Source organism: Sceloporus occidentalis, unplaced genomic scaffold (assembly GCF_023333645.1).
Source record: "Sceloporus occidentalis isolate IW3139 unplaced genomic scaffold, rSceOcc1.0.p SCAF_3, whole genome shotgun sequence".
Taxonomy (NCBI): domain Eukaryota; kingdom Metazoa; phylum Chordata; class Lepidosauria; order Squamata; family Phrynosomatidae; genus Sceloporus; species Sceloporus occidentalis.
The window spans coordinates 215102707-215119707 of NW_028316983.1; the positions used below are offsets into that span (position 1 = coordinate 215102707).

Sequence of the window (17001 nt, forward strand, 5' to 3'; positions counted from 1 at the left end):
TGCAGGTCACATGAAAATGACAATACTGCTGTTAGCACAAAATTACACATGATGAAACAATGCTTTGGTGGTCCCTTGATTCTGACAGTGATTTAATGCACAGTTAAATGCCAGAAGACTCACTGACCCTTTGAGAACTAAGGCAAACACCCAAATGACAAAACTTTGGTGGGGGCAGGGCAAACATCCATGCAATGTCAAGGCTGTTGCTTTCTAGTTCTCACTGAAACTGTGAATGACACCAGCATGTGTCCATGTTCCAAGGCATATTCAATAATCATTCAGCATAGTTCTTTTTAAAAAAGAGTCAAGTACAGTGACATTTTAAAAATTAAGTCACAGTTGTGGGCAGACCTCCACATGGTCCAAGATTCAAATTTGAGATTCTTACTTCACTTAGGAGAAGAACAAATGTTTTCATGAGAGTTGAAGGGCATATGACAGGACCATGGCTTAGTGTGGTAGAAAAGATGTATATCATTTGCTCTGTCATTATTTCTAGTGAATAGGTTTTTTGCAGCAGAGATGACTGAAAAATGGTGAGGATTGTATACACCACAATGCTGAAAAGCATAATTGTCTTAACTGGTGCCACAACTTCAATCCTGGACACTGGGGCTCAGTGGTACCTTGTGCATCGTTGTATAAGCACAGTACCAAAGAAAAAGATCACTTTTAATGAAAAATGTTCACACATACCGAGTACTGCTATATTTGTTTGCATTTGGTAGCTCTTTAAAAATATTTAGGATCTACACAATCAACACTGTATGAGAAGTGAAATGTTTGTTCATTGGCCACTGGAGGGAATACCAACACATGAAATCAATGGTGATGGGAGAAAAAGTCCAGGACTGCTGGAACATTTTGCCCATGTCTGACAATAATCTTTGCTAGAAAATTCTGGTTTCTCATAGTCTGAATGCTACAATTTATTCTTACATTTAAAAAACAACCAAACTTGAACTTCAGAAAAACAGCTGGCAAATTCTTTGTTAGCTTCTGTTATATTTTCACTGATATAGCAATAAAAATAAATAAATCTAGTATTTGTTGTTGTTGTTGTTATTGTTGTTGTTGCGTGCCTTCAAGTCATTTCAAATTAATGGTAACCCTATCATGAGGTTTTCTTAGCAAGATTTGTTCGGAGGAGGTTAGCCATTTCCTTTCTCTGAGTCTGAGAGCATGTGAATTGCCCAAGGTCACCCAGTGGGTTTCATGGCCAAAGTGGGAATTGAACCATGGTCTCCAGAGTCATAGTCCAACACTTAAAGCACACATCATGCTGGATCTTCACTCTTACTCTACCTGCATGGTGGGTTAACAAACTCACAAACCTATCCATTTGAGCTGCAACTGCCCTGTGTACTTGCTAATACTAGTGAATGTTGACACGCTTGTCCCAGCTGCCATTTAGTTATGGCACTATGAAGTGCCATAAACACTGAGATAGCTGGAACTAGAGTGCATACAGCCACTGAAAGCAAAGAAGGGCACAGAACGCAATGGTATTGAGAAGAAAGAAAGGAGAGGCTCTCCAGATCTGATATGGTTTATGGACCACCAACCCTTACAGTAGGGCCTTACTTGGAATTACAGGAAATAAATTCCAGCAACTGGAATCTCTGTAAGTGATACATTCCAATCTTATCCAGATAACCAATATGAACCTGTAGTTTTCAAAGGGTCATCAAATACATAAACTGTACTAATATTACATTTCTCTGCAACACTGTTACTTTAGTTCACTGCATTGTATTTTAGGGACTTGATGCTTTCTACTGTGGTTTTAAATTATGTTTTCCTGATAGACCTAGGGAAAGCCTAGGGCTCTTGGCCTGGTACAGATCAAAGGGGAAAAATGAAAGAAGAGTGGAGGAGAGGATGAGGAGGGAGGAAAGAAACCAACAAAGAGCTAAACCAATCAATAAAAAAGATACTATCTGAATATAGTAATGAATATAAATGTGTTAAAACATTGAGGACATAGCTTAGAACGGCTGTATAAAACACAAAATGAATGTATCATTAAGGCTGTTACTATATTGCAGATATTTTGGCCCCTTGTTTGTTGGAAAATGGCTGTCCAAACAGTCTGAGTTCCTGTGTGTCATCCTGGTCTCCCACTTGACAAAAAATTATGTGTAGGAGTATAGGACTATAACTGTAGCTGACAGAAAGCAATCCTCTTTGGAGACAAAGCTGTTTTGGGTCTTCAAACTTCCTGAAAGTTCCATTGTGATTGTTGTTTTATAGTTGCTGAATCTTTTCTCTCTTAAAAAAAATTGATTACATTTTTCTTTTTTTAAAAAAACCTCACGCAAAATTCTTTCAAAGGGGAGCAGGCATTAAGAGGTGGGGGGGGGGGGATTAAATTCCCCAACAGAAACACTGGAGATTCTTCTCATTTTTCTTGTTACATTTCCTCTTTATGAAAATCCTGATAGTTTTGCATTGGGTACTGAGCGTGCGGAGGAAAGGCTAGAACCAAATGGCAAAGAAAGACGAAGGACTGGAGGAACGGCAGATACTGTGTACAATGGAAGCTTCCCACTCGAGTGAACCCTCACTCATGTGCAGGGCAAGCAAGCCCCTTGGGTTTTAAAAATCAGCCTTGGCTGAGATGGACAGGTGCCTGCTCCTAGGTAGGAAACTGCATAACAGCTCTTTTGCTGAATCTCAAGTTACCACAAACTTCTGGAAAATTAACCTACATCACACCCACTCTTGCATAGAGCGTTTGCAGTACAGTATGTGGCGGGGTGTTCCTTTCCTCTTAAACTGGAACACAGTGTAAACCAAAACGAGGAGGCACAGGGCCAGAATGCAGGGAATGACAATGGCTATGGCTTTCACAGTGCTAGCTGTGTTGTCCAGCTTGATGACAATGTCTACATCATCTTGAGGGCTATGTCGGTCTTTGTCCCGGTCTGCTGGTCCATCACAGCCCATAAAATCCTTGAGGATGGATCTGGGATATCCAGGTTCCACCCTGAGCATCTGGTTGTTGAATTTCCAGTATTCTTTGCCTTTGTAAAAATATGTGAAGCCTGAAAAAGAAAATGGTATTTATTTCAACATGTTAATATCAAGACATTTCTACTGTCAATAAACTATTGAAAATTAGAGGCAAAAAGCCGATGCTTTAAAATTGGAGTTTAAAAGTTTAACAAAATATTTTCCAGTATAGCCCCAAGATGGCTTCACTGTTCTATATCTACTTAGCCTCATTTATTGCAGAGGTCCCACACCACCAACATATAATTTCTGCACAGAATGGAAAGCATGACTTCTTATATTGCACAATACAGAATTTCATTGCATGTACCATTTAGAAACGTTCCATCTGATAAGTACATAGAAATCTCTTGACCCAATAAGAGCAACAAAATGCAATGGTAGTTAAAGTTTAAATATAACATTTCTTATTACTATGGAAATATAAACTACAACACTTCCAGCAACCCCATATTTAATGATATTCGAATAACATAAATGTTCAGGTTCTGTCATGTCCAATACTACTCCAATGATGTAACTAAAACAACCCATTTTTGGTCCCATCATACTGCATACTTAATTTTACCTGCTGGGATTATATTCCAATGACTGTACTCCAAATTTGGCCTCTTTGATGTTCTAGATGCTTTTTTTTTAAAAGTTGTATTGTTGGTTGGTATTTTATGATTTATATTTGTTTGGGAGCTGTTTTGGTTACCTTTGATTATCTTTTTGTAGCAACACTTACCATTTTGGAACAATAACTATTACTAATGAAAGTTATTTTTAGACAGATAATAATTTTCACCTCACTTTTATACATTGTTATACTTATTTTTTTAAAATGGCAAATGCATAATTAGAGTTCTCTTTTTAAGGGGTTTTTGTATCTGAAATAAAATGTTCCAATAATCATGGATATGAATTTACTTTTGGTTAAGTCACTCTTCACATCAGAAAACAACAGACTGTACTCACAATTTGCAGTGGGAGTGTGCTACACATGACAGAATCATCTCATCTCTTATTATATATTACATATATTCTGATTCTGTCATGTGTAGCACACTCCCACTGTATTTTAGAAGTGACTATTGCTACAGTGGGCACATTGTGGGATTTGGGATTACATGATAGACCTCCTACATACTGACATCTATTGGAAGGTGTACCACCACTGTTGAGCTTTAGGTGACAGTCACCAAATATGCTGATGCCATTAATATTTGACTCTCTATAGGGCACGAGGGTGACAGAGTGTCATTCTATATCAAAGTGTGCAGGACAGTGTGTCCTTTTATTCTTCCGTGTTTGTCTCTTGATTTTTGACTTCTCAAGAAACTGCCCATTTCAGTATGGTCCTTCCCCCTTACAGAGCATGAGCTTTCTCCAACATTCTGGTGGATGTGGTGGTGTCTCCTTCTTTTGCGGTTTTTAAACAGGGACTGGATGGCCATCTGTCAGGGATGCTTTGAATGTGGATTCATGGCTCTTGAGGTTTCTTTCCACTCTATGATTCTATTTTGCTTCTCCAAGAAACAAATTTTTGTAAGATATACTAGGAAACAAACCAAATATATGAAAGCAATAATTTCTCATGTGTAGAAAATCTTATACACAATCCAAACAAAACTATTCATTTAAAGTCCAATCAATTTCAGAGGGAAAACTGAAGCACATCTCTGGCTAAATCATGCTCAGCACACCTAACGTCCCTCACACAAACAATGTGAGAATAGTGGATGGAGATCCTTATTTTAAACTGAACTATTGAACAGGACAATATATTATGCCCAGCCTGAGCCTAATTTGCTCAAAGTGTTCCCACCCAGCTCAGGAACAAGGGTCAATTATACCAAATTACAGTGTTGTGTTATGCCATTCTAAATTGTCCCCCTCTCTTGAGGTATCTGGACTGATTCTGTTCCCTGTTACTGCTGTTTTTGAGAGAAAGTGCTATATGATGACCTCTGCCAACAGAAAACAGGTGTACACAGCTTCCTATTTTCTGCAGGGAGCTAGAACTTGATCATTCAAAGGCAATCCAGGGTAATTACAAATTGTGCCTAACTGTAGAAATCCTGTGTCCCTGCCAAAAATCCAAGGCATTTTACTGGCCCAGCTGAAAAGTGGCACCGATCCAGTGGGAAACAAACTTTCACAGTGGGTGAACTTCCTCCCACTGTTCTGAATGCCATGAAAACAGCAGGAGCATTTTCCATCTTTTGCATTTCACAATTTGCCTCTAGCAGTCTTTCACATCATCAGGGGGGGGGGGGGGGGAAGAGTGAACTTCATTTGGAATAGCAGTGTTATTGACTGGAAAGAGTAGACTAGATATTCATTCCAGTAAAAGATGTGGGTAGGAGAAGCTTTTGAAGTTGAAGAATAGAGGGAGGAATACTGTTTTATCAGCTTTCCTCTCCTGTTCAGAATATACAGAACAGCCTTTGGACTCCACAAATGCCTTTTCACAATAGAAAGAACTTACATAACCGGTGCTTTCACCACTGGTAGCATTACAGTGCAATCATGGTGTCTGAATGTCACTGTCTAATATCAGAGTCAGAGATACAATAATGTCATGGGGCAATGATATACAAGTCCACCAACGTTTGAGTCATGTCAGGTTGGATCTGAAATAACCTGAGCTACTTCCCTTTCTTTTCCTTCCTTCTTCAATAATCTATCTCTCCTTCCCAACTTACTGAGGTGGGGTGGTAGCAACAAAGGCGGTATTTATTTCCTTTACTTCATCAACATCTTTCCTACAATTTTCCCTCCTCTTATTTTTTTAAAACAATCCTTTCCAGAGCATTAGAAATGACAAGTCCCTGGTAACAAAATTTATTGTCATGACAGAAGACAAGAAGAAGTAGCTTTATAAAGGTATTCTAGTCGTTTGTTGATAAAATAGTAAATATCCCATCTTTGTCATGTTTCATCATGTGGAATAGTGTGGGTCCTCAGGAAAAAGGCTTTGCTGTCTGTGAGAATCAGGCCAGGGTAAATCCTGCACCCTGGCCCAGAGACCTTCCCCAGTGCTGCTGGAAGCAGTTCCAGAAGGTCAACAGTGTTTTCTGATGTCTCCTGGCAGACTGGCATCTGACACCAGGAGGAAAAAGAACAAGATTGTGGTGGAAAAGCAGCACACACATTTCAAAGCCCACAAAACAGACCCCCCCACACCATGTTAGAGGGAGAGAGAATCTCCCCAGAATCAAGAGCAGTTCCTTCAGCCCCAGAGGGAGCTCAGCACACAAGCAAGGCTGTGCTTTGGACCATCCACTCTCTCTAGCTTCTCAAAATGCTTCTGGGCATTGTGAATGTTGATCAGCATTGCTGCAGAAGGTATGGAAGGATCTGACATAACAATCTTCATGTAAGTGTCTGATGTAAAGATGTTGATGAAGGTGGCAAAGTTGGAATTCCTGACCTCCAAGCTCTGGTTAAAGTTTGCCTTGGTAATGTTACAAAATGTGAAGATATAATAAAAGATACAGCATGCTACAAATGAGTGGCAGGGAGAGGGAGTGGAAACAAAGATGAGTGCCACTGTGTTCTGATGTTCTGGCTCCATTTATCTGTGTAATGTGTTGTTCTGCCTTAACCTCTGTTGAAATGTAAAAGATTTTCATCTAAAATATTGTGTGTAATTCGAAAGTATACATATCCCCCCCCCCCTCCTCTTTTTTAGCAAGCTCCTGGTGTTTTGGATATAGCCACACAAAGGGCTCACCAAAACTGAGAACAGAAGCTACAGGGATTAGTGTTTTAATAGCATAAGATGTTGTTTATTTGGAAACAGATCCAATTTCTTCCCTAAAGCAATCTGGTGCAATTTCAAGTTGAATCTTCATCTGATGAGTAGAAGGGAAATGGTTTCAGGCAAAATTTAATCAGAGTACTCTGAAAGTAGGTTGTGGTGTTTCTTATTTGTCTCCTTGCTTATTTCATTGTCTCTTGATGCAATTACCAATAGAGCCATGCAGTGATCTTGACTTTGGGGAACAATTAATGTTACTGATCCTGTAGGAGTCATCAGGCAACTTTCTGTGTGTTTTTCTCCCTTCGCCCAAAGGACATTTAGCCTTGAAGAAAAACAAAGGGGTGAAGCAGATGGCCTGGAAGGTCCCAACTGGGACTATGGCAAGTGCACAGCCTGCTCCCGAAGTGGGTCGCCACCGCAGTCACAAGCCATGCCGGCCTGGAGTCGATCTAAATTGACCCCTCTATAGGGCGGCTTTTCCTGGCTTGGCGTGACCTCGGCATGGCTTCCAGCCACTTTGAGACTGTATGTCATCTAAACACCATGCCCCCAAAGCAGCTGAAAGCTGCCTTATTTGGCCTGTGTGTTTTTGGCCAGTGACACAACTACAAAGCCCCAAACTCCTTTTTCCTATATGTTATTGCTTGTGAAATTCTTATGTTTCTTTATCTTTTTTTTTTTTTTTTGGTAACTGAATCTGTGCAATTCACTTTGACCAAAGAGCCACTTCTCAGAGTCACACAAGAACCACTTCCATCTTCTGTATTATTATTAATTTCTAATCGGGGCCTTCCGTGCCATCTGTTTCAGCCCTTTGTTTTACTTCAAGATTTTCTTTAAGGCTAAATGTGATAAGTCCTTTGGGTAAAGGGGGAAAAAGTATGGAAAGTTGCCTGGTAAAGCCTCAGGAACAGTAACATGAATTGTTTCCCACAGTCAAGATCACTGCATGGCCTGGTGGTGCAGTGGTTAAATGTCAGTACTGCAGCCACAACATTGTGAGTTTGATATCTTGAAGGGCTCTAAGGTCGACTCAGCTATCCATCCTTTCGTAGGTAGGTAAAATGAGTACCCAGCTTGTTGGAGCAATTGGCCTACAGCATACCCTCCCGATCCTGTATAAAACATATGGATCCACCTCTTTGATTAGGACTGGAATATCTTTATCCCACTGTCACCTTTTGATAGCATGTTTTTAATTGTTAAGTCTTCTGTATTGTATTGCTATGTTTTGTATTTGTATATTTATACTAGGTTGCAATACTGCCTCAATCTACCTGGGAGAGGAGGGAAAATATAAATAATTTTTAAAATTATATTATTATTAAACCACTTAGAGAGCGCTTAGTTCAGAATGAAATGGTATAGAAAAGCAAATGCTATTGCTATTAATTTAATACTTGCCAAAAAAAAAAAAAACCCCATAACAGGGTGTCTATAAGTTAGAAACTACTTGGAGGCACACAACAGCATTAACATTTAATCATAACAAAGCATGGGATAATCATATATAGATACACCATTCCATCTTTATCTGCAGTTTTGCTTTCTATGGTTTCAGTTACCCACGGTCAGCCATGGTCCAAAATATTACATAGTCCTCTCTTATCCACAGTTTTTCTTTCCATGCTTTAAATTATTTGTGGTCAACTGCAGTCTGAAAACATTATTATTATAGTGTTTGATACTATCCACTGTTTCAGGCTTCCAGGTTTTGGAGCATATCCCCATGGATAAGGGTGGACTACTATATTCACATATTAATACAGGTCTATGGAAGATATATGACTATTATTTATTAAGAAAACTAGTTTTTGATAATAATAATATATGTAAAAATATAATTCTGCCTGAACTAGTTTCCTTTTGCAAAGACAAAATTTCTCCAACTGGAATGGCCACTTCAGGAAAATGCCTCCTTTGATAAATGAAACAGACTTAAAAGCAAGGAAGTGATTAAGCATATTTCTGTGATGAAAATGCTTTTTGCAGCAATTAGCTATTCCAGCCAAAGGAAGGAATAACAAGGGGGAAATGTGTCATATCATTTCCATGGAAAATGAAAATAGGATTATTAGAGATGTGTCATGGGAAGAGAGAAAGAGAGAGAGAAGCTGGGAAGAGGGAGAAGGAGAAAGAAAGAAAGAAAGAAAGAAAGAAGAAGCAATTCAATCTCTGATCAATCAATCATATATACAGTGCAGCAGGCAGAGAGAAACTGACAATGGCTGTAATCACAGTCTGTATTTTTATTTTGCTCTCAGAAACTTCAAACACTTGAACAATGGGAGGCCACATCTTTAAATGGCCAACATTTCAAGGACAACCAATAAACAATGTGGAAGCCAATATATGTGATGTCATGACTGATTTCCTTCATGCCTGATGAATGTGTGGCCCACTGAGATTTTATTTCACTTTAAGCCCCATCAACCTTAACCAACATACTTAATGAATGAGAGGTAATGGGGCAATGTATACAAAGGCAGCAATATTATTAGGACATTAGTCTAATTTAAACATTGTGATGTGAGCAGCCATATTTTCTCAGTGATGGTCTATTGCAATCCCTAGTGTAAAGAATTGTTCCAGAAACAGACCACACCCTGGGGAACCAATGGACCATTGTGTAATGAGTGAACTTAAGACCATGGCATCCAGAACACAATTGTTTGGACAACTGTGAAATTCAGTGAGGCTATGCTTATTTATATTCACTCTGTCATGAAGGTAATTACTGTTTAAACAAACAGCTTCATTTATATACCGCTTCATACCAATCTAGCAGTGTCTAAGTGGTTTACAACTGTAAGCTAGTTTAAAAGCTGTTTAACATATTTTAACTGTTTTTAATAATTTTTTAAAATTATGTTTTGACTTAATGTTGTTGTTGTTGTTTTAGCTAATACTGACATTCAAAAATAGAAATACTTCATCTCCTAAATAACCACATACCATTTTCCTTGTGGACAAAGGCTCCCTGAGGTGATTCTGGGATACCTTTCCAAATTGTGATTGGTTTGGGGTAACCAGCATCCATAGTTCTTATATCTTCACTGTACCTCCAGTACCTAAGGATGAAAAATATAAGATCACAAATCTGCAGATAAACATTTCAGTGCACTGCACCAAATAATTAGGAAAACCAGATCCTTTTGATTTAAGATACACTCTCAAATAAGTAAAACATTTAATCTGTTTACTGACTGGACAGCTGTTTCTTGTAACTGTAGAAAAAAATAAATAAAGGGGTTGTCTAGTTTGAAGGCCAAACCAGCAAATGCCTTTTGCATAATCAGAACAATTCCGACGTCTAGGAGTACTACTACACAGCAATGCAAGGACATATGTTATATGCAAAGATCTATACTAATGTTTCAGTCAAGGTTTTAATCACACACAAGCCAGTAAACTTTGAGTTAAGGCTCCCACAGCAATCTTAATTCTTCTCTTAGGTTATGCATTACAGGAGCCTTTGATTATCCAGTCAGACAATATGTAGTAAATAATTCAAGGCCCTACATTTTGTACATACAAATAAATGTTTGCAATAAAAAAATCAGTAAGTATAGAGGGTTCGAATAAATAAGACTGCAATCTTATATTCTGTGGAACACAGAAGAACCTAATTCATGGTAATTATGCACAGAATTGCACTGTTAGCATTCTGAACTGTTACTAAAATTCAGACCAAGTGCTGTGTTCAGAGGCAATACTAGCCTATGGTTTAACACTACAAAAATACTGATAGCCTCCCCACATGGTTGAAAGCTCCCACTTCCCTCCTTACCTGTAGCTCTGAGAACAAGGTTGAAAGCTTCCCTAGCAGTTTTAATTCAATCATAATTTAATATATTGTCATAACCCTAAATTGTGCTGCCTTGGAAACATTTTTGGCACACAGACACGAATGAATCAATCAATCTCAAAGGGCTTGGCTACACTTGCCAGAATACTCTGGCTGCCTCTGGAGTACTCTGGCCCTGAAACTCTCCCCCCCCCCCCATTCACCTAGCAGATTTTCATCAGTGACAATGGGGCCTCAACCCTGAAAAGAAACATTTTTTTTTTTTGCACCCAAGTGTTCCCAGTACACAAGTTTATCACCAGGACCATTTTAGGTCCAGGAAAGGCCTTTTTTTACAACAGGAACTGTCACAGATGTCAATTCCTCTGTCCCTGAAATAGCCATGGGGGCAAAAACCATGGGAAAAATTGCCCTACATATCCCCTAATAATTGGGAAATTATTCTTTCAAAAAAAAATTAGGGCTCCCCAAAAAACTAGAATGGAGCTGCCAGCTTTCCTCAAGCTTGCTTCACGTATACTTCAGAAAGGCTTCATATCACCAGGATGAAACAAACCCAAATCAAGGAATGATTGTCATTCTTCAAAGGCTATCCTAAGAGGACTATACATCTGTCTGTCTGTCTGTCTATCTGAAGATCAAGAGAGAACAAAAGTAGCTTTTAACTAGAGTTCAGTGCACATCTCTGAAGAAGATGATATATAAAAAGAAGCCCTGACCAACTGTGGAAGTAACAGTTTAAAAGCCAGCTTGCTTATATGTTAATGTACTACTACTTTAATCTTTTAAATTCTGAATGTAGGCTAGGCTTCATATAGGTGGACTATAGAAACAGCTATGAAAATAAGGCATAAGCTGTGACACTATTTTAGTCTTCACTTTAATGTATAGCTCCACTCTAATTCTCACTGAACACAAAGAGATATGCATAGGACTAGGTAGCATCATATTTATGACAATTCACTGCATTTCTTATTAATAAAAAATAAACATTTAATATACATTTTAAAAACACATACATAAAACCCATACATTGTTTTGTCACAGATCATGGCCTTTCCCCCTTTTTCCTTCTATTTTTGATAGCAAAAGGCTAAGTGCACTCCCCCCCCTCCTGTGCTGTCCCATCTTTCTCCACCTGAAGAGAAGGAAGGGACAGCACAGAGGTCAGAGGGTGGAGGGCCTGACCAAGTGTTACTTCCCCTGCACTCTCCTAGTGATGCCAAAGCACTGTATTCACTGGGGACTTTATTGCACACGTATTTTTAAACGTGTGGGAAACTGTAGGAGGACGCTCGCGTGCACAAGTGTCCAGCAGAAAACGGAGTTTAACGCACACAAACAGTCCCCGTTCCATCCCCCGGCATGCACCCGTTCCCGTCCAGTCCTGATGGGCGTCATTTTTGCCTGACGGAAGGTAGTCTGTCAGGCAAAAATCGCACCCTTCAGGACTGGATGGGAATGGGTGCACACCGGGGGACGGAATGGGGACTGTTGGAGGACGTCTTCGTGTGTGGTAAATTCCATTTTCTGCCGGACACACGCGCACACGAGCATCCTCCTACAGTATGAAAAAAGCATGTGCTATAAGGTTCTGCGACCTCCAAGGAATCACAGAAAAATTTGTCATCACAAGTAAAAAACCAAAACTGTAATGATGTAACCATCATTACATGATGCTATAAGCTTGCACAACTTTAACTGTACCAATTTATGAAGGATGAGGCTATTAGTGGCCACTAGTCATGGCACATGCTGGTTGCAGGGGATAATGCTATTGCATTGATCCTCCTTGCAGTATTCTTGTAGGCAACTGAATTAGTTAGAACTTTAACCTGATTCAGTTCCTATGAGCAAGTATTTTTAGGGCTGGGCTGTACATCTTGGAAGATGAGTTTTTTAAAAAATAAAGTGCCCTCTTTTCTGTGTGGAAGGAATAAAAAAGAGAAGCCTTCAGAATTCCATATTGTTCCTATTAATAGGAAGATAAAAAGAGTGTGATCCAGAGATTAGTGAACAACAACCAGTATATGGTGTATATGCTGTACCACATGCAGCATAATAAGATGAAGCCTGCAATTATTGCAATTTTAAACTCCAATTTAAATTGTTTCAAAAGAAGCCTGCAATTAGTGTAGGAGAACTACTTCTGATAGAAAAAACTAACAAAAAGGTTAACAAAAACTTTCTTTACATAGACATAATGAATACAAAAATGGGCTCACTGATTTAGGGCCAGTTTCTGTGCTTCTGAATATTTCTCCCCCTATTTTAGGATATGTTGTCTATCTACCAAAACAGTAATTCTCAAAGGCACATTTAAAATAACAAATGATGTTGCCTGACTTATCAGGCCAGTGTTGTTGCTGGGGCAGAAGGAGCCCTAGTCTATGCAATTGTGGAGGCCTGTCTCGCCCCAGCAGCTTTTGAGCCGGGGGGAAGGCCCGCCATTGGCTGCTGGGGGGTAAAGGGGCAGCTCTTTTGTACCAGGTGCTGGAACTACATGTTTCAGCTTGCATTGCAAAAGGGAAGAGACCATGGTTGGCTGGCTTGGACCCCTGAACTCAGCCTATAGGTGGAAAGGGCCTGGAGGCAATGCATTCGCTTTTTCCAGGCCCCCTATTGTTAGGTGGGCCTATTTAAGGTCATGTCGTGCACCATCTGGCACCATTTTAGCTCGACTCTCCCACCCTGCCTCCCTTGGCTATGGTGTTTTTGTCACAACCTTGTTTTAGGGCAGTAGCATAGGTCCTGGATCTGGTGGGCATGTTTTCCAGGGCTCCGTAGCACTGGATTGGGAGTCCATTGGACCCAGGAGTGCTGAGGGCAGGCGGTGTGGCCATTGCAGGGACCACATCGAGTGAGCATCTCCCAGTGACTAGGGCCTTATTGGAATATGCAACTGACTGGTTGCATATATGTGAGAGGGCGTTTCCATTGCCCCTACATCATCCCGATGTTTGGTCATGACCAAGCAACCTTACATCAATCAAATGGGATGCTGATTGATGTTTCCAGATCCAGGCCTTATGCTTTGGGCCAACCCTACACTTTGTGCTGTTTGTTAATAAAGTTGTGGCCTTTTCCTCCAATTCTGTGTTGTTGTCTTATTGGGTGGCTTCCTTCCCACAGCAATTAGTGATGTTAAAGTTTATAGAAATGTGTTAACACCAGGAGGCTGTATTTCCCCATTCTTCTTAATACAGTAAAAACAAACTAAAAATGAAAGGGCAACAATCTGGACTGGAAAAAAGGCATTACAGGTTGAGTATACCTTATCCAAAATGCTTGGGACCAGAAGCATATTAAAGTTGGGATTTTTTTGTATGTTTGGAATACACAAGTAGCATAATACATTGTATTTGCAATGCTGTGGAGAGATGCGATGCTAGAGACTGATGCAAGGATCTGTGAAATGGCAGGGGCATGGATGTATACTAAGCAATATGCTTGGATTCCCAACATTTCACAGTCCTCAGTCCGGCCTTGTGTAATTTTGCCACCAGTCTGCCTTTGTGTTGGTGTCTGCAGCACTGCTGCCTTTTTGTTTCTCTCAAGCCTCGCATCTTGTTGATTTATTATCTGTGTTTTGTATAAGACATCAGATTGGAGAGAGACTGAGGATCTGAAACAAATGTGCAAGAATGCCATCAATGCCACCTCAATGGTGGAAACACGCAGCTGACAGAAAACTTTTTTGGTTTTTTTTTTTTGGGGGGGGGTGTTCCAGATTTTGGATTTCCAGATTAGGAGTGCTCTACCTGTAGAAGGAAATGACAAGAATGTTTCAACAAAATTCCTTATATATTCCATGTTAGAAATGTATCAATTTCTTGAGTTCCTAACACTTAAAGATGCGGATCACGGTATTAAAAAAATAGAGTTAGAATAAAGGATATATAGGGGATTTTTTTTTTTGAAGGATTTCGTTTATTTCATGAACTTCTTCTTGGAGTTCAGAGCAGATGAACTTTTTTAAAAAAACAAAAACAAAAACCAATATATTTTACATAAAAGCATACTGTTAAAATCAAAAATGGCAAATACCTAAAAGTCTAGTAATCTAAAATCACAAAATATGCAGGTCTAAAATTACAAATATCTGCTAAAGTCAATAAAAAGAAGCAGCAAAAACAAAGAAAAAACTTGCCTAATGCCTGACAGGTTATTCAAATAAATATGATTTTAACTGGCACCCAAATGAGAGAAATGATATATTGGATTTGAGCATAGAATACATTTAAAGTGGGGTGTGAGAAGAGAAGTGAATACCAATGCGTCTAGTTATGAGCAGCATGAAAGTGAGAAGAATCAAGGTAATGATGGACAGAAGAATAATGCTGATATTTGCAAGAAGTATATGCACAATCCTCTGGGACCATCTTTTGTACAGTTGCAGTATATTTAAAAGACAAGTCAGTTTATTGCTGCTGCTGCACCATTTCCATTCACTTTCATAGGATACAGTCAAAGTGTATTTAGTGGATTGTGGCCAGTACAAAAATCAACACAGATTTAACCAGAGCAATTGCCACTTGCTATTTTTTACCCATTTTCAGAGACTTGCTCATTCATGTCTACATTGTCATTGTGACTTAGCAAGTACTTTTCACCACTATTTTTCATGATCTTTTCAAGGAAACTATTTCCCTCATCTGACTTTGGTGTCACCTCTTGCCTGTGTCTTTCATGCCTGCCAACCTCATTGCTACTAAAAAAGCAATAGTAGGTTCTCACCAATTCAGAAAAAAAGACTGTAATAGGCTTATGCGTGCAATTAAAACCAGCAGGAGAATTCAACTCTAACATTACATTAAGAAAGAAAAAGGTGATATAAACAATATGTACTGAGAAGCTTAGTGGGATATGGGCATATTCCCACTGATGGTCAATATCCTGTAATAGCTCAATTATCTCTGCAAGGCTCATGTTCTTCGATCTTCTCCTTATATACTGTATTGCATTTGTGTCCTGCTGAGTCCCATTATGCATGTTACAGCTCTAAGTAGCAACCTTTCTATCAACAGAAGTTTCCTTTGATATTTTCTGTATTATTTTTATTATTATTTTGGCTAAAATGCACAGTATTTTTAGGAAGACCTTGACTTGATGTAGCTTCCCATGGAAAGAAATATATTATACATGATCTGGTCTACATGGGAGGCAAATTATATAAGTTTTTTTTCCACAGTAAAATGTAATTGCAATATGGTTGGCATTAAATATAAATTTTAGTTGTCAAGATCTTACCTAGATGGACAAACAGTTTGAGTCAGTATAAGGCCCAATCCCCACTTACCTTTTGATTTGATTCCTGAACCGATTCCTGAAACTGGTTCAGCAAACAGAGTGGTTCTCACTATGTTTGCGCCTGTTTCAAGAATCGGTGAAGCAAGTGACAGACATGGCTTCTCCGCCATGCCTCCCTCCATCCTCCTGGCCATACCAGTAGGCCAGGGGCAGAGAAGAGGCTGGGGCAGAAGGAGAGAGGCAGACTGGGAGAACAGAGCAGGCATGGAGATATGGCTGAGAGGCCAGGGAAGCCACTGCCAGTGAGAACCAGGGCAGATTTGAATCCGATTCGAATCCACCTTTTTGCCACTTGGGCTGAATCAATTTATTTCTAAATAAATCGATTCAGCTCCAAAACCACCCCATTTTATCAGCTCTTTTTGACGCAGGTTAAATGGGTACAAACCATGCCCTCCCTTTCCAAATTGCTTCAGTGATTTGAATTAAGTGGGAACCATGGTGGTTTAAACTGAATCATTTGGAATCACAATCTGGTTTAAACCATAGTGGGAACAAGGCCTAAGATGACTTTCTATGTTTCTTCTATGACAGACAGAAATTAGAAACACATCTGAGGTCTATATGGTTTCCTGTGTCCTTTAGGCAACAAAAGGAAAAGATTCAATTCCTGTAGCATTTATTTGTCTCTCTAAGTAACTTTATGTACAAAGCCCAAGCATAGGGCTCAGTTTTAACTATTGCTTCTCTTGTACTGCTGAATCCAAAACAAGACAAACAGGGAAAGGCCAGGATGCAGACAGCAGAATAAACAAATGGAACAGATGATTGTATAGAAGATGCCCGCATTTTCTATACGGACACATTTGCTCACAGTGGCCAAACTATATAATAGTTTCTTGAAAGCGCTGGTGTTTAAACAAAAGGCATAATTCATTTTTGAACTAAAAGAGATGATGCACACAAGCAAACTGTTTCTTAAATCTTAACAATGGTATGTTATTCCAGAGGAACTCTAAAAACTGATCAGTATTAGTGTTTACCATAACTATACCAATCCATTTTATTCATCATGGCTGATTATTGAGGGCCCGAAAAAACATCAAACTTTTAAAAAGAATATTTAAAAAATCAGGACTCTCCCATTTTTTCCCACTGGGCCACACCCCACTCA

At 39.3% G+C, this 17001-nt stretch overlaps 1 protein-coding gene across 3 annotated transcripts in view; it reads right to left on the reverse strand.

Annotated features, from left to right (window-relative positions):
* Positions 1–1068: 1068 nt before the first annotated feature.
* The window catches only part of MMP16 (matrix metallopeptidase 16), a 234511-nt gene continuing 218578 nt past the window's right edge, over positions 1069–17001 (reverse strand). For 2 of the 3 annotated variants that reach the window (XM_089517581.1, XM_089517580.1), the window contains exons 9-10: positions 9725–9840; positions 1069–3050 (exon numbers count right to left, since the gene is read on the reverse strand). In XM_089517581.1, coding sequence (XP_089373707.1) covers positions 2716–3050; positions 9725–9840 — 451 coding nt within the window. In that variant the 3' untranslated portion in view covers positions 1069–2715. Of the gene's footprint in view, positions 3051–6019; positions 6106–9724; positions 9841–17001 lie in introns of those variants that run through there. The other variant, XM_089517582.1, reaches the window with a different exon arrangement.